This window comes from Staurois parvus, unplaced genomic scaffold (assembly GCF_062004578.1).
Source record: "Staurois parvus isolate SC_StPar_1 unplaced genomic scaffold, SC_StPar_1.0 ptg000619l, whole genome shotgun sequence".
In the NCBI taxonomy this organism is placed as follows: Eukaryota; Metazoa; Chordata; class Amphibia; order Anura; family Ranidae; genus Staurois; species Staurois parvus.
In genome coordinates, this window is record NW_028318415.1 from 2196443 (window position 1) to 2219906 (window position 23464).

The 23464-nt window shown below is 42.8% G+C and overlaps 1 protein-coding gene across 1 annotated transcript in view; it reads left to right on the plus strand.

The window, feature by feature from the left end:
* Nucleotides 1-1177: 1177 nt before the first annotated feature.
* DESI2 (desumoylating isopeptidase 2) overlaps nt 1178-23464 on the plus strand; it is a 28039-nt gene continuing 5752 nt past the window's right edge. Inside the window, exons 1-4 of the mRNA XM_089693252.1 lie at nt 1178-1523; nt 13394-13466; nt 13992-14085; nt 20493-20634. Coding sequence (XP_089549378.1) covers nt 1485-1523; nt 13394-13466; nt 13992-14085; nt 20493-20634 — 348 coding nt within the window. The 5' untranslated portion in view covers nt 1178-1484. The remainder of the gene's footprint in view (nt 1524-13393; nt 13467-13991; nt 14086-20492; nt 20635-23464) is intronic.

A 23464-nucleotide genomic window follows, 5' to 3' on the forward strand; every position in this document is an offset into this window, starting at 1 on the left:
AGGTTTACCTTGCCAGACATAGAATGAATAGTGAACGAAGCTTACGAACGTATCACTGTGGAATCCTAATGGGCAATGCTTGCAAAAGATAAAGGAGACACGGCATGATGTTCATCTTAAGAACAATGTATCTTCCACACCAAGAAATGTCCAGAGCCCTCTACAAGTCCACAGAGAAAGCGCTCAACAATGGTTGAAAGTTGTATTGAAAGATCCGCTGAAGGTTGGAAGGGATGTTGGTATCCAATTATTGGATGTAACGGGGGACCCAACAGAAAGGGAAGTTGCTACTGAGATGTGCAAAGGAGCGAAGGGTGAGGGATACATTGAGGGCTTCCAATTTTTGTAAGTTAAAGCGGAGCTCCACCCAAAAGGGGAAGTTCCGCTTTAAGGACTGCTCTCTTGCTCCTCATTAAGGATTGACACCTTTGGGGGGCGGGTACCTGAATTTGACAGGTACCCGCTCCCACTTCCGTTCTGATCGCCTGGGCAATCGGAAGCGGAAGGTGTCCTCCCTCCTTCCCTGTAGTCTTTTGGGACACGTGACAAGTCCCAGAAGACTACAGGACCATTCATGAAGTGCAGCGCTACTCGCGCATGCGCAGTGGGTACTCGGCTGTGAACCCGCAAGCTATCACAGCCGGGTGCCCACAATGAAGATGTCGTAAATCTGGTATACAGGACAGCCAGTCCTGTATTCTCCTGGAATACAGGACGGCCAGTGAAACGGGCTGCGGGGGACACACCGTGGGACCGAGGGACAGGTAAGCGGCTGTTTCTTAAAAGTCAGCAGCTACAGTTTAACTCCGTGAGTGGAACTCTGCTTTAATCTTAAAAGCGGAGATATCACTATAGGCTTGTATTTCAGACATTATATTTGGTAAGGAAACCAATGGATTCGCTACATACAAAAGTAAGTCGTCCACATAAACAGGCTGACTGTAGTATTTTTTTTTAATTTTGATAAAGAGGAGGAAAGGCTTAAACCCCGTGCATGAATATATGTCACTGAGCCATACTTTTGGAACTACAGCATGCAACCATTTCCTACGCCGTAGGCCAACAACCACAATGCGCATGCTCTTTCTTTGCACGCTTCCGACCTGCCCAGGGCGACGGTCACATGACTTGCAGGACCGGAAGTAGCTTGACGTAGTCATTGTTTAATCCCAGTCATGTTACTATAACGGGAGGCTGACTGGAAGCCGGGGAGAGGATGTGGCTTTTTATTCATCTTCACAAGGCCTACCCTGATATTGTGACATAGACCCGTGTGAGCTCACTCTGTACACAGCCTGTCTCCTCAGCGCCCTGTCATGACCGGCCACCCAGTCTGCCGCCCTTTACTGACAAGAGCACAGCTGTGACCGGCAGGCACCACATCCCCGGGACGAGGCACAGAAGGACGTCCGCTTCAGGCGCTGAGCTGCCCTCGGTGTGGGGGACAGCGGGAGGGGAGCGCTCCGGAGGTTACATGAGGAGAGATGGCCAACCAGCCTGTCATTCTTAATGTATATGACATGGTGAGTGTATGGGAGTCGCATATCCCCCGCCCCGGCTCTGTGTGTACAGTGGGCTCATCGCATGGGGGGGGGCTGCTTTTGTTCTCTCCAGCTTCTTCCTGGGATCTCCTTATATGGGAATGTTTCCTCTGGGGACACCCACTTGTCTGGATGCTTTATACTTCATTCTGATTGTCATGCTTTCCCTTCTTGTGTGTTTTGGCAATGAGCCATGTGTTGTTGATGTTGACCTGTTGTCTGTCCAAGATGCTGTCAAGTCTCCCCTTTGTGGTTTGTTAAACTGATGCTAAAATCTTTTTTTTTAATATTTATTATATATATATTTTTGTATAAACAAACATGTCTATACTTACCTGTTTTGTGGTGGTTTTGCACAGAGCAGCCCGGATCCTCCTCTTTTCGGGTCCACCACGTGCGTTCATGGCCCCTTCCTCCTGTTGGGTGCCTTCATAGCAAGCAGCTTGCTATGGGGGCTCCCTGAGCCGCGGTTCTGCGTGTCCATTCACACACAAACAGCTGCGGCTCAGCCCCATCCTCTCCTGATTGGCTCAGTGGCTGTGATTGACAGCGGTGGGAGTCAATGGCTCCTGCTGCTGTTTCAGCCACTCAGGAGTGAGAGTCCCTGGAGAACCAAGGCTCTCATGGACATTGCTGGATCAGGATAGGGCTTAGGTAAGTGGGGGCTTCTACACAGGTTTTTTTTACCTTCATGCATATACTAAAGGATATGGGTTTTTTTTTTTGTTTAAAATAAAAAATATGTTAAAACAGAATTCCACCCAGAAGTGGAAGCTCCTCTTATCTGCCCCCCTCCGCTGCCACATTTGTCACATTTTGGGGGGAGAGGGGAGCAGGTACCTGGTTTTGACAGTTCGGCTCCACAAACCCCCCCCCCCCACACTGCCCTATGGGACATTTCACAGGTCCCAGAGGACTGTGGCCCACATGTGCAGTAGGAAACCAGCTGTAAGCCCCAAGGCATCTTAGTCAGGATGGCAGCCCTGTCACCCGATAGCCAATTGAAGAATCGTCTTGGGGTGAGGACACTGCTGGATCCTTGAGCAGGTATGTGCCCTAATATTCAAAGTCAGCAGCTAAAGTATTTGTATGCTGCTGATTTTAATTTTTGGGAGGGGGCTGGAACTCCTCTTTAAACAAACCTGCTTTATGCAGTGATATTGCACAGAGCGGTCTCCTGCCTGCTTGCTCTGGATACCCCCTTAGCAAGTCAGATGCTAAGGAGGCATCCTGAGGGCTTGCTCTCACACCGGGCTGTTCGCATCAATACACACACTATGCCAGAATGGAGAGATCTGGGGTTAATAAGACTCCACATTTCTCCTCTACAATGTAAAGCATTAGATCAAAAAAGCATTGATCTAGTGCTTTAAAAAAAAAAAGAAAAAAAGGCCATGTTTACAAGGTGCCGTAACTGGAAGATATGTCGCTCCGGTCCTCCAAGTGCATAGAGATGAGTGGAGGCCATCTTTCCTTCACTTATCTCTATGCCCAGGGATCGTTTGGCGGTTTCTCAGGTAGGGCTGAGAACCACCAATCGGCGAGGGGTGTGGTTATTTTCGGCACCTGTATCGGAGCTTATTTTCATATCTGTTGGCGCTATATAAGTCCTGTATAATAATAATATCCGCCAAATGCTGATAGGAGTGTTTTTCGGACTAATCCTTTTGGCCACCGATATTTCAGTGCATCCCTAGTTTTTATGGAAGTATCATGTGAACGAGGCCTTGGGCCTCTTTCACACCATATGTGCAGAAAAACTGAAAAAAAGTGCATGTTTCACTTGCAAAGACCTCATTTCATGCACATTTAATTACACCAGAAATGGCTATAGTGGGAGAACCCAGGATCTGAGACTCCTCCATAGGTGACCATAGTGGGACTGGGTGCTTTAAAACTTTCTTTAATCTTATGATTTTTTTATTTATTCTACACTTTTATTTTAATCACTTTTATTGTTATCACAAGGAAAGTAAACCTTGCTTGTGATAAAAAAATAAGCAGTGACAGGTACTCTTTACTGAGCCAGTGGGACAGTCCCTCTGAGAACCCCCCCCCCCCTCCTCCACCTGTTAAAGCAATCCAGTGGCAAATTAGCCACTAGAATGGCTTTTACAAAAAAGCTGATCACCTCCTGGAAAAAAAAACAATATCAGGATGATGACTGTAGCTGCAGGAATCAACCCTGGTATACCACTTGAAACTGCCGACGTACATTTACAGTGGTGAAAATAATTATTTGATCCCCTGCAGATTTTGTACGTTTGCCCATTTACAAACAAAGGGTCTAAAGTTTTATCACAGGTGTATTTTAAATGATAGAGACAGAAAATCAAAAATCCAGAAAAAACACGATACAAATGTTATAAATTGAGTTGCACTTCAGTGAGTAAAATAAGTATTTGTTTACCAACCAACAATAATTCTGGCTCCCACAGACTGGATATGTGCTCATGTGGTACACAGATTAGTCCTGTCAATTTAAGAAAGTGCTCTTAACAACTTATGTGTATAAAAGACACCTGTCCACAGAATCTTTCTTCTATTCAAACCTCACCACCATGGGCAAGACCAAAGAGCTGTGAAAGGACGTCAGGGACAAGACTGTAGACCTGCACAAGGCTGGAATGGGCTACAAGACCATCAGCAAGAAGCTTGGTGTAAAGGAGACAACTGTTGGAGCGATTATTCACAAATGGAAGAAATACAAAATAACCATCAGTCGCCCTCGGTCTGGAGCTCACGGGGTAAGGATGATCATGAAAAAAGTGAGAGATCAGCCCAGAACTACACGGGAGGAGCTTGTGAATGATCTCAAGACAGTAGTGACCACTGTCCCCATACAAACCACTGGTAACTTAATACGCCATCACGAATTGAAATCCTGGAGCGCTTACAAGGTCCCCTTCAAGAAGGCACATGTACAGGCCCGTCTGAAGTTTGCCAATGAACAGCTAAATGATTCAGAGAATGATTAGGAGAACGTGCTATAGTCAGATGAGACCAAAATTGACCTCTTTGACAATAACTCAACTCTGTGTTTGGAGGAAGAAAAATGCTAACTATGACCCTAAGAACACCATCCCTACAGTCAAGTACGGAGGGGGAAACATTATGCTTTGGAGCTGTTTCTCTGCTAAAGGTACAGGTCGAATTTGTCACATTGAGGGGCATTCCCTTAGCCAGAACACTGAAGATGGGTCTTTCAGCATAACAATGACCCAAAACATACTGCCAAGGATGTGGCTCAAAAAGCACATTAAAGCAGTAGTAAACAGCATTAAATAAAAAACCAAAAACATTCACTGCAAAGCAATGGCATACTAGCACATTATGTAAAACTAAGCCCTCCAGCGGTGTGCTGTCACTGCTGTAAAGACTTCCATCTCCACCCGGTCTTTCTTCCGGGTTCGTGAGCTCCGGCCACCTGACTGGCTGAGCCGCGGTGAGTCGGTCCTGCACGGGAGTCACGGGCAACGGCACAGTGCTCTGCAGGAATGGCACAGGTATAACGGTCCTTTAGAGCACGTGCCAGCTAAAAAAAACAAAAAAACAGTATTTCCTCAACAGTATTAATTTTTACCTTCAGGTAAGCTTATAATAAATCTTACCTATAGGTAAAAATTAACAAAGTAGGTTTATTACCACTTTAAGGTCAGGGAGTGGCTTAGCCAATCTCCAGACCTTAATTCTATAGAAAATTTATGGAGGGAGCTGAAACTTTGAGTTGCCAGGTGACAGCCTTAAGGATTTAGGCTAGGTTCACACCTAAGCGTTTTGCGATGCATTTTGCAGAAACACACTACAGTCCATTTAACATTATTTCCCATGGGACACGTTCACATCTCCACGTTTTTTCACCCAGTGCAATTTTTGGAATGCAAAACATTGCATTTTGGTTCAATAAACTTCAATGGAGAGGCTACAGAAATGCATGTATTATGTTTTTTTGATGCGTATTTAGTCTGCCGAGAAACAAGTTGGCCAAAAAACCCACCAGCAAAATGTGAAATGTGTCAAACGCATGTGCAAAAAGCGCTGCAGAAACGGATCAAACGCAAATTCCATAGGTGTGAATCTAGCCTTAGAGAAGATCTGTAAATAAGTGAGGACAAAAATCATTCTTGAGATCTGTGCAATCCTGATAACCAACTACAAGAAGCGTCGTACCTCTGTGCTTGCCAACAAGGGTTTCTCCACCGAGTACCAATTCAGGTTTTGCTTGGGGATCAAATACTTATTTTACTCACTGAACTGCAACTCCATTTACAACATTTGTATCAAGTTTTTTGTTTTTTTTTGGTTGATATTCTGTATCTTTTATTATACTTTTATGATAAATTATAGACCCTTCATTTCTTTGCAAGTGGGAAACCGTACAAAATCTGCAGGGGATCAAATAATTTCTCCACTGTGGGTTAGGCAACTTCAAGTAGATAAACAGCCATGATTTCTGCATTCTTTCTCTAATGTAAGTGCTACTGATCTCCTCCAGCCTCTCTTGACCTTGTCTGTCAATATGCATTTTCTTCAGCTGCATATCATTGATATGGACTGCCTTCCTAATGGTGACAATGGCAGGTAATGTGTGGGCAAAGCTGATTTTAGTCTCCCCCAGAGGTGCATGTGACTGGGTGGCAATGCAGGAATACAGTATTTTAATGAAGGCTGCATATTTAAAAAGGCAACTGTTGAAATTAAAGCTAACATGTTAATAATGCCTATATGATATGTTAGCGATTGAGTTTGTATACACTTTTAAGCTGAAATTTAATAAACCTATATTTTTCTTTCCCTGGTACATTGTTTTCCTCCTCATCCACATGCTAATAAAATGTTCTATTAAAGACTTTCCATTATTATTATTCTACAGGACTTATATAGCGCCAACAGTTTGCTCAGCGCTTTACAATATAACGGGAGACAATACAGCAACAATACAGTTCAATACAAGAGGGTTAGGAGGGCCCTGCTCCTTGGAGCTTACAATCTACATACTTTTATTTTAGACCTAGCGATGTCATCCCTGAGTGTTTGTACTTCTATAAGCAGATCATGGCTGATGAGAAGGTCTGGATGGGTACTATACATAGCTTCCTGAAAACATCACAGCACCCTGCCTCAGTGTGAGCAGTGGGCTGGCTCTTTTGGAGGTGTTGTGCAAATATGAAAATACCTTTAAATGTTACTAAACCCACAACAGTAAAACCAGTCAGTATATGCGCTAAAGCATGCTTGTTATACTTGGTGTGGAACCTAAGGGGTTAATCCTCTGCATTGTTTAAAAACAGTTTGATCCTGACTTCTCTGATCCTCCCCTTCTTCAGGTGTCCCCCTCTTATCTCCTGATAAGACATAATGTGTGGAGTCACTCTGCACATGCTCAGTTTGGTGTGCAGTTGTTAGAGATGTGTTGTTTTTGGTTTTTTTGTTTTTTTCCTTGGGAGAGTGCATGTGATCAGCACGGGGCCATTCAGCACTGTCCAGACAGTCATTCTTCTCCTAGAGCAGAATGAAAACTCCTCCTACAAGCTTTAACCAGTGCTCTGCTGGTGACTGATAGAAGTCACAAGACTGCTATATATTGCTGATGAAAAAAGGTATTTAGCAGTTTATATTTTACTAAAATAATTGCATTTCCATGTTCTGTGTACTGTGGGAAACCAGATATAGTGAATGCAGGGTCCTGGGTTTAGTAACACTTTATTGGATGGATGTTGGTCTTGAGGAATGGGCATTCCTAGGCAGGCTGCTTTTGCATGTCAGATGCCCAATATAACAACTACTATGAGCCTCTGACTGAAAGAACTAAAATCCAATGAATGAAAGGCTGTGCCAGGGATAGTCGGGCTGAGGTGGGGGGAGAGTTGAATCATGCTTGATGTCCTCAAGCCAGAAAATAAGGTGGATCTATTTGGCTTGCTGCGGCTGATAGCTCACAGTATGCAGTGAAATCGGAGTAAGCAACTTCAGTACATGTAAGGATCCTGTACATGCAATAGTAAAGGGAAGGCTGGAGTTCAGCTTTAATGCCTAGCCTGCCTTTGTTTTTGGTGAGTCGTGTGTTGATAATTTTGTATGTGTTTTCCAATAAAGTTGCTGTGTGTGTGTTTATGAGGTCAAGTAGCACTGCAGACTGGCTTCCTGCATGCCATTTATATTGCTTTGGGCTCAAAATGTTTGTATAATAGGAAATGTATTGTAAAATTACAAATGCATACTCACAAACCAAAAAGGTCATAAAAACAGAGACAAGGAGTCAAAGATGTCAATTGCTGCTAGCAGAGGTTGTCGGGTGAAAGTTCAAACGCGTTTCGGAAGTCGAACCCCCTTCCTCAGAGCACTAGATAGAATACAATGCATAATGATGGTTCTTATTTATGAGAGCCCAGCCACGCCCCCTCTATGCAAAAAGAAGGGGTGGAGTCCTGCAAGTGACGCCCAAAATGGAGATATCTTAAACGCAGATAAGCATATAATCATTTTAGCGACTGATATGGCAATCAAAAATGCTTACCGGATGGACTGATCTAGTCACCATGGATGTAATGCATTATAGTGTAAATGTACTCTGTGCATCTATAATGGACAAGGATGGGATTGATGTAATCCATGAACTTGCATAGTCCTCTTCTCGGGTCCTTTGCTGGCACTCCTGGCTCCTTCTTTCTGTTGGGTACCCCCATAGCAGGCAGCTTGCTATGTGGACACTCGAGCAGGTGTGTTCCTGAGCCGCTGCTCCATGTTTCCATTCACACACGGTGTTGTGGCTTGGCCTAGCCTCCTCTCTCTCCTCATTGGCTGACTGGATGTGATTGACAGGGGTGGACTGACCATTCGAGCACTCGGGCACTGCCTGAGGGCCCAGGGTCAGTAGGGGGCCCCATGAAATGCCCCTGGTACACTTTTTTTTTTTATAGGCTTTTTTGGGTGTGTTTTGAGTGTGGGCAAGGACACGGGCCCCATGATCCCCCATTGCCCGGGGGCCCCATGAGTTGTCAGTCCGCCCCTGGCAGTGGGAGCCAATGGCTCCTGCTTGCTGTCTCTGCCAATGAGGAGGCAGAGACGTGGGGCTCAGGGACGTATTAAGGGGCCCACCATGCACCAACTGGCCATGTGTAGAAGACCTGTGAACCTCTCTGAGCCCATGCATTACCCCCCAAATTGAAGGACAGTCCCCACCAAGAAGACACACTCTCTCTCCCTTTCTCCCCAGGAACCTAAAACCCCCTAATCCAAGGGATCTCCCCCTACCAAGATGATATGGTCCCAATTCACCCTACAGAATGCCACCTTAAATGGCAGGCAGATGCCCACTATAGCAACTCTGGGTCTTACACCGGTCCATGTGGCCTCAGCATAATTTTAGCTTCACCAGTCAGCATGCATTGAGTGTCTTTATTCATGGACTAAGTAGAATATATGGCCCCTTCATTCATCAATGAGACATTATACTCAGCACTCTATTTGCAGTCCTGTTGCCCACTAATATTGCTGCACACACCATCATAGAGCTTACTCTCAGTGCAGCTGATCCATCCATTCATGATCTCATTATGATCTCACATATTCTGGTCAACCATAGTGCTGCATGCAGGACTGAGAACATTTCATGTGGTATGCAGACCATCTGATTGCAATCTAGCTCTGGATTTATGACTCAGCTGTGGATTACACAAGTTGCTTGCAATTCAACTTCTTACTCTCACATACTGCAGCCACTTACCCCTCCAGCTTTCCATGCGTCTGGGGGTTTCCATTGACTGCTCCCTTAGGACTGTCATACAACATAGTCCTCATGTCAGACTCATTCCTGGGGTGTTGGGCTACGTTCACACTAGCCTTGTGTGCAGGCGGCAGAGAGGCGTTTGGGAAGCGTTTTTACCGCTTCCCAAATGCCTCTGCCAATTCTGCACATTACAGCACATGGTGCTGTTCTAACGGGAGCGTTTGCGTCGCGGCAAAACGGACGCCTCTGGATGAGTCAGGAGGCTTTGAAGCCTCCTATTCTCGTCTATGGTGCCGCTCCGCAAACGCCCGGCCGGCGTTTGCGGTGCGGTTGCGACGCGCTTGCGGGGCGTTTGCGGAGCGGTAACACCACTCAAACTGCATTATAGGCATTTGTGGGGCGTTATTAACGCTCGGCAAACGCCTAGCAACCGCCGCTAAACCGCGCATGCGGCGTTTGCGGAGCGTTTGCCGAGCGTTAAAAAACGCTCCGCAAACGCCGGACCAACGCTTGCCAAACGCTATAGGGGCGTTTGGCAAGCGTTGGCAAAACAGCCTAGTGTGAACGAGCCCTTAGACACGCACATAGAATTGTGTGTTGCATCATATGCTATCCACTTGTGTATGCATTTATGATCTAGTTCCATTCATAGTAGATTATATATTGTGTGAGGGTTGTCACTGCGGATGTGTAGATACCATGGCTTGGATGGTGCATGGCAGATTGGAGACACATGTAGGACCTCTACCTAGCAGATAGTCCAGGGTTCATAGTACCTAGTGGATACTAGGATTGGTCCTGGAGGTTTTCCTGCCCTTTAAGATGGCATTTTGTAGGGTGAATTGGGACCATACCATCTTGTCCCCACTGGTGGGGGGGGATCCCTTGGGTTAGGCGGTTTTAGGCTCCTGGGTAGAGGTGGAATTTGGGGAGATTTAGGGCTATGTAGAGAGGGTGGTGGGGGCGGGAGGAGTGTGTGTGTGTGTGTGTGTGTGTGTGTGTGTGTGTGTGTGTGTATGTGTGTGTGGGGGGGGGGGGGGAAGGGTCCCATCCTTCAATTTTTTTTTTGGGGGGGGGGGGGAGTGCATGAGCTCAGGAGGGGATGGTTGGGCTAGGGGAGGTTTACAGGTCATCTACGCAGGGCCCACATACCTGTGATGCATATTACTATACATTTTTTTAATCTACAATAAACATTTTTTTTAGAGGTAGCCACTTGATTGTCATTGCCATTTTCTTCTTTTTTGTGGTATAATATTTTGGTTACACCCTGCCTGTATTTTGTAGGATGACGCCTCTTGACATATTTGTATTGGTTGGAATGGCTCCCTAGACCATTTGTGCTCTTTTTTTCTAAAGTATAGAGGGGGCTGGTGGCACTGCTGCGCACACACAGGATTTTTGCCTTCATGAATATTGAACCTTTACAACCACTTTGTCATTGCTGTCATCTTAGAAGGTCCATAAGAACAAATTGATTCATATTACAAGGAGCTAGAGAGGTCAGTGATTGTATAAAAGCTATTTTTTCTCTTATTAGGCAGATGTAAGTAATGTCCATAGTCTGGGACTGGCTGCACGTTGAGGTCTGTCCTTGTTAATTTTACTGCATGAAAATGTATTTGAAACATAAATGTTATTCACTCCTGTGTGGCTAGTTCATATGTAGGCCCTGCAGATAAGTATACAGTAGATTTAAAAACTGGAAATATTGGGGTTGATTTACTAAAACTGGAGAGTACAAAATCTGGTGCCGCTCTGCATGGTAGCCAATCAGATACTAACTTGTTCAGTTAATCTTTGACAAAACAAAACTGGAAGCTGATTGGTTTCTATGTAGAGCTGCTCCAGATGTTGCACTCTCCAGTTTTAGTAAATCAACCCCATAGTATTGTGAATTACGCATGAGTCTTGTTTTTATGAACCCCATCACCACCTCATACTTTTGAGGACCCATTCACACTGGTACGTTAACACAACACTCCTAAAATTGTTTGTGTCACATTTTTTTAATGCTGCTCACAGATCATGCACGTCTGTACTCTACAATGCATTTGGTTTGAAGAGCATTGTGATTTATGAGTGCGTTGGGATGTAATAAAAAATGAATGGCCGCACTGAGGTACACGTATTGCTGTGCATTTACAGTAATGCATGCTTACGCTATGCGCTGGTATGAACATGATCTCAATCTGAGAGCATTGGCAGGAAAGGCAAATATCGTGCTCTCCAATCCTCATATTATACTCTGATAGGGCAAGTTGCAGGAGCTGGATCAATATATCTAATATGAGCACTTCTGGTAGTGTTGGCTTAGGCTGCCTTTTGCTCGTTCTTCTCGCTGCTATTTCATTTTCTCGGCTCCCAGCACAACCTCATATTTTTTTTATTTCAATTTGCTAGGATCGTAGGGTGCAAACATGAAGTACCAGCGGAGGGTCATTTGTGTAACTGTTCCATAGCTGCTGGGATCACTGGCCTCAGAACCATGATGGTGGCACCCAGCAGCAAACGGAGCACTTAAATGTGAATAATCCTGAAAAAGTTGGATTATGAGCAGATATTGTTTTAATTTCTGTTTACTGGCTTTAGCCTTGCAACCAGCGGTTTAATATCTCAGATTGAGTTCCTGTGTTTTTTGGTGGGTTTTTTTTGTTTTTTTTTTTAAGCAGGAAACCGTTTTGCAACAGTGTCTTTTATACCTTTAAGTAGAAAGCTGACAGTAAAAAGCATCAACTTCTGTCATTCATCCTGTGGACTGAATTAAAGAAATCTTAACTGATTCCTTAACCTCCCTGGCAGTATTCCCGAGTGTAGCTCGGGGTAAAGTTTCAGTACCACAAGCAGTAACCCCGAGCTACACTCGGGAATACTATGCGGTGCTGCTCCACGATCCTTCGATCACTTACCTTGTCCTGCACTCCCGCGATGTCCCTCCTGCAGTGTCCCCGGCAATGTAATCCGGCGGATGCTGGCATCTGTCTTCTGGGTTCCGTCCATCCTCTGTGAGCGTCGGGACGTACGGAATGGCGGGAAATTAAAAAATGACAAAAAGTGACATTCACTAAAATCACATAGTAAAACATTACTGTATCAAACCATTTCACATACATTTTGTCCCTAGTGCTTTGTCCTGTGCCCTGCCTACATTTTTACCATTCTTTCTGCCTGGAAGCTGAGAAACGTCCATGGCATCCAAAAAGCGTCCCTTTTAGGTCAAAAGCAGTTTTAGACCAGCTAGAGAACAGCGATTAGTAAAGCAGAACCACTTGCAGAATTGAGTGATAATGATTTGTGGGGAAATTCGTGATCGGACACTGAAACCGTTTTTGCGACTTTGCTCAGTGATGTGCGAACTGGCGCTATATTTCAAATTTCAGTGGTTTTGGTTTGATTATATTATTGAATTAAATTTTATTATAGTATTATTTTTTTATGATCATTTATTAAATTATAATTTATGATTTTTTTGTTTCAAATTTTATCATACCCGGGATGTTTACTAGACTCTTGTTCGGACAGATTTCAGTGAGTTATTCCTAAAAATTACAGGCCTACAATAAAAAAAAAATACATATTTCCATGCAAAAAAATGGTACCGCTTTCAGCACCAAAAATCTGAAATAATCATACCGCCAGGGAGGTTAACCCACGCTTAACAGCACACATGAATGAATCTCCTCTGCCGACTATTATGTTTTGGCAGCCAGCATCCACAGCTGTCAGAATACCCAAGCAGTGCTTGCATCTACTCAGTGGTGTACTCAACTTTTCTGTACACAACTTTCCACCTGGCTTCATTTTTCTTTGGATCACCTTTTTCTGTAGCTGTACTAGCTCTACACATATAGAGCAAGAAAGGTGCTGGCATCCTATTTGTATGTGTCTCTTAAAGTTTGAGAAGATGGCATGCTATGAATAACGTTTCTTTTCTGTTTCCACTTGCATTGAATTTTAATGTTACGTAAAGTGTGTTCATTACACTTAAATATAAAGGGTTTTTTTTATCAGGTGTCTGTTTTATATAATGCTATATGTGAAATCAGACTGTTTTTTTATGTTTGATAACACAGCTACTGATTTTATAACTTTTTTTTTTTTTTTTTTTTTTTTTTTCTTCTAGTACTGGATCAATGAGTACACATCATCCCTAGGAATTGGTGTCTTCCACTCTGGTATTCAGGTGTATGGTAGAGGTATGCTTTTTATCCCATGTTGCATTACCTTGGGCAAGGGGCAATAGATGAGCAGGATACAGTCTACCCTTCTTTGTATTGTTTGCAGATAAAGATTGGTTTGGGTTGCTTATAAGCTGCATACAGCACAGATATAGCCATCCCCAGAGAAGGTCAGATCTGACAGGAATAGTTGTTTGGCACAAGCCAGGAGCTGCCATTTAATACAGGGAAATAGATATGGCAGTCTACACACCCACATCTCTATGCAGCCCTTGCACAGCTGCATTTTTCAGCATTGCCTTGATTGGTTATCCACTGACCTTAATGAAGGAGGTCTGTGAATGATTATCTGCTTTTCTTGATAAATTGTCAGAGTGGGATAGTCGTGTGTTTGTTAAAATTTCAGATCATTGGTCTAAAAACATTTTTCCACAGACAGCAGCCCAGTATGGTCATTACAGAACTGTAGTAATGTGGGACACCCACTGTTTGGTTGCTTTGTTTTTACATAGATCCTCCTTTTTTTTTTTTTTCCATCATCAGAATTTGCGTATGGAGGTCACCCATATCCATTCTCCGGTGTCTTTGAAATCACTCCTGGGGATTCTACTGAACTGGGAGACACATTTAAATTCAAGTAAGTTGAATGTTTCATCTTTGGACAGTTCTTTTTAACATGATGTTTTTTATGAAGCAATCATGCATTACAGTAATACAATAAAAAATGTGATTGACTAATGTCCTGAAATTAGACTGAATGTCTGTGTTACTCTGCATTTACACTGCAAGTGTATAAACACAGCATAAAGTACAGGGAAGCAAGACAGAGCAAAGCTAAATGGCACATCTGAATAAGTATTCCCAACTGTTCTACCTACCCGTGCATGGTTTTCCTTATTCCTGATGTGTTGTATGGCTATGTTACATAAGCTTGGTGAAAATGCTTGCCACACCTCCTGTTTCATTTAACACTACTAGAGAAGATTATCATTCAGACCCCCCCCCCCCCCCCATTCTGTAAGCAAATAAGCAATTTTTTTTTTTTTTTTAAATCACTGAATGTTATCCACCATTGATTTTGTTAAATGTGGACAAAATTGTTGATATCCTTACAGCTCATTGGCAATTGTCTCATGTATACCTGCATGCCCATTTTTTATTTATTTCACAGAGCAAGGAAAATGTGAAGTTATTGCTTTCTGTACAAAGATATTCAGGGATTAGGCTGCACAGATTTTTTTTTTTTTTTTTTTTTTATAGCCCTAGTAAAGATCAAAATGGTTGTAAAGGCTAAAGTTTTTTTTTTACCTTCATGCATTCTATTCATGAAGATAAAAAACTTTCTGTGTGCTGCTCCCCTCCCACAGCCCCCTCTAATATTTATCTGTGTCCTTTCTCGATCCAGCGCTACAGCACTGTGCACTGGAGCCTCGGCTCTCCTGGGTTTCTCTCTCCTCATTCACAATGGCTTGCTCTGGAAGCACTCAGCAGGGAGATGGACTAGGAGAGCCAGCTAGGTACCTGAGAAGAGGAGGATCAGGGCTGCTGATGAAGGGGGTAAAACCTTCTGGAGCTCAAGTGGTTAAAGTGATTATAAACTTTGTTTTTTTTTAACAACAACAATGGTTTTGCACAGAACAGCCTTGATTCTCCTCTTCTGGGGTCCCCCACCAGCTCTTCTGGCTCCTCCTGCCTTCACAGTGCTCCTTTAGCAAGCCGCAAAGTTTATTATAGAGTGCCCCTATAGCAAGGTAAAAAAAAAAAACTATCTTTAGAATCACTCAATTCCTTCTCCTGCACAGGACTACATGTCCTATGAGGCATTGCTCCTCACACATTCATACACTTACTGATGTGTATGGATGTTGTACTGAGCTCTTTGTGCTGCACTGTATTTTCTGAAATGTAAACAAATAATGCATTTTGCATGCAGGCCAACTAATCGATTATATCGATTAGTTGTTTCAGCCCTAGTTGCAAGAAAATTTTAGGTTCTTTTTCATAGAAGGGTCTCAAAGTTTGTTCTTGTCTTTTATTTCTGCCCAGATTATATGTTTTCTCACAATAGAAGAGTTTATCAGGCTTTTAGGAAATATAGCAATGTGAATTAAAGACTGATGTAAGTTGTATATTTGCTTACATTGGTGTAAAGTATGTGTGTAAAACTGCAAAACTCAACAAGAGCTCAGATTGTCGATGCATTTGGTGATCTTAGTGGAAACGTAACATTTATAGTACATCTAGAAATTGACAGCGCTTAACTTCTGCCACATTTTGTTATGTTACAGCCTTATTCCAAAATGGATTGAATTCATTTTTTTTCCTCAACATTCTACAAACAATACCCCATTATGACAACGTGATAGAAGTTAGTTTTGAAATCTTTGCAATTGAAAAACCATATGTACATAAGTATTCACAACCTTTGTCATGACACTCAAAACTGAGCTCTGGTGCATCCTGTTCCCACTGATCATCCTTGGGATGTTTCCTCAACTTCATTGGAGTCCACCTGTGGCAAATTCAGTTGATTGGACATGATTAGGAAAGGGATAAACCGGTCTATATAAGGTCCCAAAGTAACAGTGCATGTCAGAGCACAAACCAAGCCATGAAGTCCAAGGAATTGTCCATAGACCTCCGAGACAGGATTGTATCAAGGCACAGATCTGGGGAAGGGTACATAAAAATTTCTGCAGCATTGAAGGTCCCAGTGAGCACCGTGGCCTCCATAATCCGTAAATGGAAGATGTTTGGAACCACCAGGAATCTTCCTTGAGCAGGCCGCCTGGCCAAAATGATTGAATGAGGGAGAAGGGCCTTAGCCAGGGAGGTAAGCAAGCACCCAATGGTCACTCTGAAAGCTCCAGTGTTTTTCTGTGGAGAGAGGAGAACCGTCCAGAAGAACAACCATCTCTGCAGCACTCCACCATTCAGGCTTGTATGGTAGAGTGCCCAGACAGAAGCCACTCCTCAGTAAAAGGCAAATGGCAGCCCGCCTGGAGTTTGCCAAAAGGCACCTGAGGGACTCTCAGACCATGAGAAATAAAACTCTCTGGTCTAATGAAACAAAGATTGAACTTGAATGCCAAGTGTCATGTCTGGAGGAAACCAGCCACCGCTCACCACCTGGCCAATACCATCTCTACAGTGAAGCATGGTGGTGGCTGCAGCATACTGTGGGAATGTTTCTCAGTGGCAGGAACTGGGAGACTAGTCAGGATCGAAGGAAAGATGAATGCAGCAATGTACAGAGACCTCCTTGATGAAAACCTGTTTGATCGCTCTGGACCTTAGACTGGGGCGACGGTTCATCTTTCAACAGGACAACGACCCTAAGCAGCCCACATAACAAAGGAGTAGCATGGGCTAACTCTGAATGTCATGGAGTGGCCCAGCCAGAGCCCAGACTTGAACCTAATTGAACATCTCTGGAGAGATCTGATAATGGCTGTGCACCGATACTCCCCATCCATCCTGATGGAGCTTGGAGGTACTGCAAAGAAGAATGGGAGAAATTGCCCAAAAATAGGTGTGCCAAGCTTGTAGCATCATACTCAAAACGACTTGAGGCTGTAATTGGCGCTAAAGATGCTTCAACAAAGTATTGAGCAAAGGCTGTGAATACTTATGTACATGTGGTTTTTTTTAGTTTTTTTAATAAATTGCAGAGATTTCAAAACTAACTTCTTTCACGTTGTCATTATGGGGTATTGTTTGTAGGATGTTGGGGAAAAAATGAATTCCATTTTCGAATAAGGCTGTAACATAAAATGTTGCAAAAGTTAAGCGCTGTGAATACCTTTTGGATGCACTGTAAATTGAAAAATATACAGAAGATACTGTGAGAGATTTGATTAGCCCTCACGTTTTGAAAAGCAAATGTCTTTGGAAAACATTGGATCAAGAAAACTGACAATCCCTTATGGCCCAATCCAACCAGTTGCTTCCTATACATTGGTTAAAAAGCCCATTTGATGTCTTGTGCTAGTCAAGATGGAATGAATACCCCATTCTCCTCCTCTTACTGTTCAAATAATTAGTTAACACTTAATGTTTATGGAATACTTTTAGTATTCTCTGACATAGTGTGACATTATGAAGGGGGAGATGTATTTCACCAAGGTTTCTGTTTTGTCTGAATGTAAATTGCATTGTGGGGGATTTGTCTTTTTATTAAGGACCTGCACATTGTGTGTGTGTGTGTGTGTGTGTTTTTTTTCTCCCAGTGTGGGGTTTCCCCATAACTACTTGCCTACCAGGGTTAATTTTTTTGCACATGTAAGATCTTGAATTTTTTACTTCCAGTAAATGGATATGAAATATGTCAAGCTTTAAAGTGTTACTAATCCTAGGACCCTGCATTCACTATATCTGGTCTCCCACAGTACACAGAAATGCTATTATTTTAGTAAATATAAACTGCTAAATACCTTTTCTCATCAGCAGTTAGAGCAGTCTTGTGACTTCAGCAGAGCACTGGTTAAAGCTTGTAGGAGTTTTCTTTTTAGGAGGATGTGAAACCCCCTGACCTCTATCTGGACAGTGCTGATTGGCCCTGTGCTGATCACATGCACTCTCCAAAGAAATAAAAATCCTCTCTAGCAATACACACCAAACTGAGTATGTGTATGTGACTACGGATTCAGTCTGTATCAGATGGTCATTTCAACAAGAGGAGGGGCAGAGATGAAAGGATCAAACATCCTTTTTACACAATGCAGAGGATTAACCCCTTAGGTTCCACAGTGAGTATAACAAGCATGCTTTACTGCATATACAGACTGATTTTACTGTTGTGGGTTTAGTAACCCTTTCGTTTTGCAAACCTATAAAATCACAAAAAACAATGGTACTCAAAATTCTCCATAGGTGATGCTTTAAAAGCCTTTTATATGTTATCATTTTAGAGTTAACCATATGTTATGGCTCTAGAATGATTGCTTTCACTCCACCATTCATAACGATACCTTACATGTGTTCCGTAATTGATGTTTACATACATGTGCTTGCCCTATGCTGCACGTGTGATATGGGGTGTGTACGGGGGTGCCGGGTGTTTTAAAAAATGTTTTTAATTTTTTTTATCCTTTTTTGTTTTCCTACTTAATGTTATAGCAATGGGCAGGTGATACATCCTCTTTATGGGGATACTGGGGATCTAGTAGACCCCCAGTGTCTCCCCTGCCTTTCAGTGCAGCTAATCATGCAAATTCTGCTTAAATAGCTACGTCCTCGGCTATTCGAGGAATGACAGCTGTTACCCTGGAAGTGACGTAATACATTGTTTCCAGGGTCATTAGTCACAGGAGATTTAGGAGATGGATGTTCCCCAAATGCCTCCTGGTTCTGCTTTTTCGTCGGGTCCTGGGTTCCCCAAAGAAATGGAAGAGCCTGGGAACTATTATGGGTGGCTGCTGGCAGGGGGTATGCACTCAATTAAAGTCCCATCAAAGTGAGAGCCACCCGGATCACTTTTATCTGAAAGTCCTTGGCTGGCTGTAAAACCTTGCTTCAACCTCTTGTCTATCATGCACTTTATAAACGTACCATGGTAGACAAGTTGTTAAAATCTATAGATTTTCTTTTTGGGGAGGGGGGTCTCATGCCATATTGTGGGTATATTTTTTTTTTTTTTTGTGGGGTCCCATTTGACCTAAAGGACCACTTAGGAATTATAAGGGGACCACAACCCCATGTGTTTTGTATGTGTGTTTTATATAATTCATGAATGGAGGTGGTAACTGGAGGTGGTGCTGGATGTAAAGGACTCAGTGGTGCCTGCACCTGTCGGCATCTCTAACCACTGGCAGCGGGAAGCAGGGATAGCCATAAAAATGCAGCTTTTATACTTGACGTTTCGCTCCTGCCAAATGGGCTAGTGTTAAAGCGCTGCGCAAACTGTTGGCGCTGTATAAATCCTGTATAATAATGTTCAAGCACTCTTCCAAACACCTGAACAGCCAAGGTGCAGTCTGAACTTTTGCCTTGATCCTTACTCTTCACCTGTCAGAGACCGCCATGTTTAGTTAGTACTTGCCTAGCAATGTTTGGTTTTGCTTTTTTTTGTTTTTGTGTTTTTTTCTGTTTTATGGTATTTGAGCAACCATAAGGCCTCAAAAAACTCCAGTAACTTTAGCTGTAGAATGCTGCATTTAAAATCACAAGTGTTTGTGTTTTTTTTGGGGGGGGGGTTTTAGCATTTTTTTTTTTTTGTATTAACGTTTTTGTGTGCTTTTCAGTGTTTGCGTTTTTAGCAAAACTATACTCCCACAAAAACGCTCATAAACACCCTAATAGCTGCAGTTTTCAGTGTCAGAGGGTTTTTACAGCTGTAAAACTCCTATTCAAGCGCAGTAGTTCTGGGGAGGGGGGGTTCCAGCCTGAAAACACCCCTGCCAAAAAACACTGATAAAACCTATTTGTGCATGGACACATAGGATAACATGCTGGGGAGTTTGCTGGCTATAGAAAAAAAAAACCGCTTGATGCCCACAACATCAGCTGTAAAAATGCCAAGTGTGCATGAGGCCTACAGCTGGCTGTGTGTTTAGTAAAACTACCTAGTATAGGCAATTTTTCATCGTCCTGAGACTTGAGTGTCCCTTTACCCAGGGACTGTTTCCAAACAGAGTACTCCCTACCAATATACTAAACGGTTTCCTCTGACATCTCTCTGCAATACATTCCCTGTAATAATGTTTATGCCTGTGTTGCTATGAAGATGTCACTTGCACTGTGTGGGGTATGAAGGATCTTCTTTTTTATGGTTTCCTTATTTGTGTTTTGCTTTTGTACTTTTTGCATCCTCTGTTTGGAATATGTTCTCCTGTTGATTGCACACCTGTATAACAATGTTCACAAACAATCCTTTTGTGTTGTATTGTCTTAGAATGTTTTATACATAATAAAAACAGAGAATCTGTTTTAAAAAGAAGTTATTGTGATCATATTGACCGACCAAGCCACATCCACAACATAATGGTCTCCTCTGTGGGTCTTTACAAAGTTCTTTCTCTAACTTTTTTTTTTTTTTTTCTTAAGGGAAGCAATAGCTTTGGGAAGCACAGATTTCACAGAAAATGACATTGAAAAAATAGTTGAAGAACTTGGGAAAGAATTCAAAGGAAATGCCTATCATCTTATGCACAAAAATTGCAACCATTTCTCTTCATCTCTGTCAGAGGTAAGTTACCCTGTTTATGTAGTAATGTTACATATCGGCCGTGGATAATTTAGCAGCCAAAAATAGGGTTATTGTGCAACAACGCTGCCTACCGACTTCAGTGAAAATTTGCTTCCCATTGACTTCAATGCAAAAACGCCCCCTAGTGACTTCAGTGCAAAATTTTGTCCAATTGACATCAATGAAAAAATGCCCCCTAGTGACTTCAGTGCAAAAACACCAGCCACATTACTTTAGATTAAAAAAAAAATGTTTGTTTCTGTTCTCGACCAAGTGCATCCTGAATTTTTATTTCGGTGCACCACTAGTATATCTATATCCCATTTATGTTTGATATTGTTGTATATTTTCTAGGGATTCAGTAGACTATCCTCGGTAGACATAATTTTTTAACATCAGGGTGGGCTGTGGTGGTGTTTGCTACGATACACTTTCATGTACATTGCTTCAAGGTATCCCATTCATTTCAATGGGCTGCCTAATGCCCTACAACTAGCTATACCATTCAAAATTAATGGCGCCGCAGAGCAACCAACACATGTAACATGCATTTACAACAGCATAGTTGTGTGAATGGTCCTTTAAAACTAGATACCGATGTTTTTTGTTTTAACTTTAACAAATAATTATTCCCCGCCTCGGATATTGGTTGTGGCAGATGTTCCTGGATAGTTATGGTTTTTAAGATGAGATTTTTTTTTTTTTCCCTGTAATTACCAAAAATATTAATGGTTTTAGAGACAGGCTGGGAAATTGGCTTTGAGCTTTGACACTTGTCAAACAAAACCATGACACAGGAAAGGTATTGGACAGGGGTTAGCAACCTCTTCCACATAAAGTGACATTTTTATAGGCACTAAACAACTGGAGTGTCAGTGAACAAAAGTATACCATAGTCATATAGTGGGTTTTCAATTGTTGCACTGGTAATGACAACTCATGAAAACTTAAACTCATTAGTTATTATTCTAACTTATGAACACACAAACATTGTTCATATTTAGACCCCAGCCCTCTTTCCTCCATCTTCACACTTCAGTCCCCATTCCTGCACCGGCACACCTCAGGTCAGTCCCCGATTCCTGCACCGGCACACCTCAGGTCAGTCCCCGATTCCTGCACCGGCACACCTCAGGTCAGTCCCCCGATTCCTGCTCCGGCACACCTCAGGTCAGTCCCCCGATTCCTGCTCCGGCACACCTCAGGTCAGTCCCCCGATTCCTGCTCCGGCACACCTCAGGTCAGTCCCCCGATTCCTGCTCCGGCACACCTCAGGTCAGTCCCCCGATTCCTGCTCCGGCACACCTCAGGTCAGTCCCCCGATTCCTGCTCCGGCACACCTCAGGTCAGTCCCCCGATTCCTGCTCCGGCACACCTCAGGTCAGTCCCCCGATTCCTGCTCCGGCACACCTCAGGTCAGTCCCCCGATTCCTGCTCCGGCACACCTCAGGTCAGTCCCCCGATTCCTGCTCCGGCACACCTCAGGTCAGTCCCCCGATTCCTGCTCCACTACAATCCCAAAACATCTGTAACCCTAATGCAGCTCCCTCAAACCTGTTTTTTGCTACTGCATCCCCTGCTTACCTCTTCTGCCACACTAACTCTCTGCACTGCAAAGCTGGTGTGTTGAGTTACCATTCAAAGTGAATGGTGCTGCAGAGCACCAACACACACAACATGCATTTACAACAGCACTGTGGAGTGAATGGTCCTTTAAAGTAATAACAATAAACATTGGTACCTAGCTTTAACCACCTCCCGTGCGGCCCATGTATATAAACGTCCGGACGGTGGCAGTGCAGGGTCGGGTGGCCGTTTCACTTCTGACATCATTGCTTACTACGTGTAAAATCTGTGAATGATCAGAGGTCACATGGTACAAGGCTATTCACAACAGCCTTGTATCATGTGACAAGCTGTGACCAATCACAGCTCACACAGTAGTTCTCAATGGCTGCCAGAATGCAGCCAGAGAGAAGGAGAAATGATTGCTTTTACAGCCTTTTATGGGTGTAAAAGCAATCAGTGTAAAAAAAAAAAAAGAAAATCAATCTTCACCCCCAAAAAGTAGTACAGTGTCACCATGGTGACACTGTACTGCTAGGGTGACAGTATGTAAAAAAAAAACCCATAAATATTAAAATAAAAATGTAAAAAAAAAAGTTTAAAAATTTTATAATTTTTGGTTATAAACTAATTTAATTTTTTTTTTTTTTTATTACTAAAAAGATAACAGAATACATTTTGGCCAAGATTTATGTTGAAATATTTATTTGCAAAATTTTATAAGAAACACTTTTTTTCAAAATTTTTGGACTTTTTCATTTACATAGCAAAAAAAAATAAAAATCCCAGTGGTGAATAAATACCACCTAAACAAATAAAGCTTTATCTGTCTAAAAAAAAAATGCTAAAAAATTCATATGGGTACAGGGTACAGTGTTGCATGACCACGCAATTGTCATTCAAAGTGTGATAGCACTGAAAGCTGAAAATTGGCCTGGACAGTAAGGAGCTAAGTGTCCGGACTTGAAGTGGTTAACAAATAATTCCCTGCCTTGGGTATCAGTTGTGGCAGGTGTTCATGGATAGTTATGGTTTTTAAGATGGGATTTTTTTTTTTATATGTAATTGCCAAAAATATTAATGCTCTTAAGAAAAGGCTGGGAAATCGGCTGTGTGTTTTGACACTTTTATTACTTATCAAACGTTCATGTCTGGAATCCCCGAGAATTAAAAAATAAATAACAGACGAATGGCAGTAGCCACATGCCACTGAAAATAGCATGGCGTGCTGGGGGTTGCTGACCCCTGTGTTGGAATGTATTGT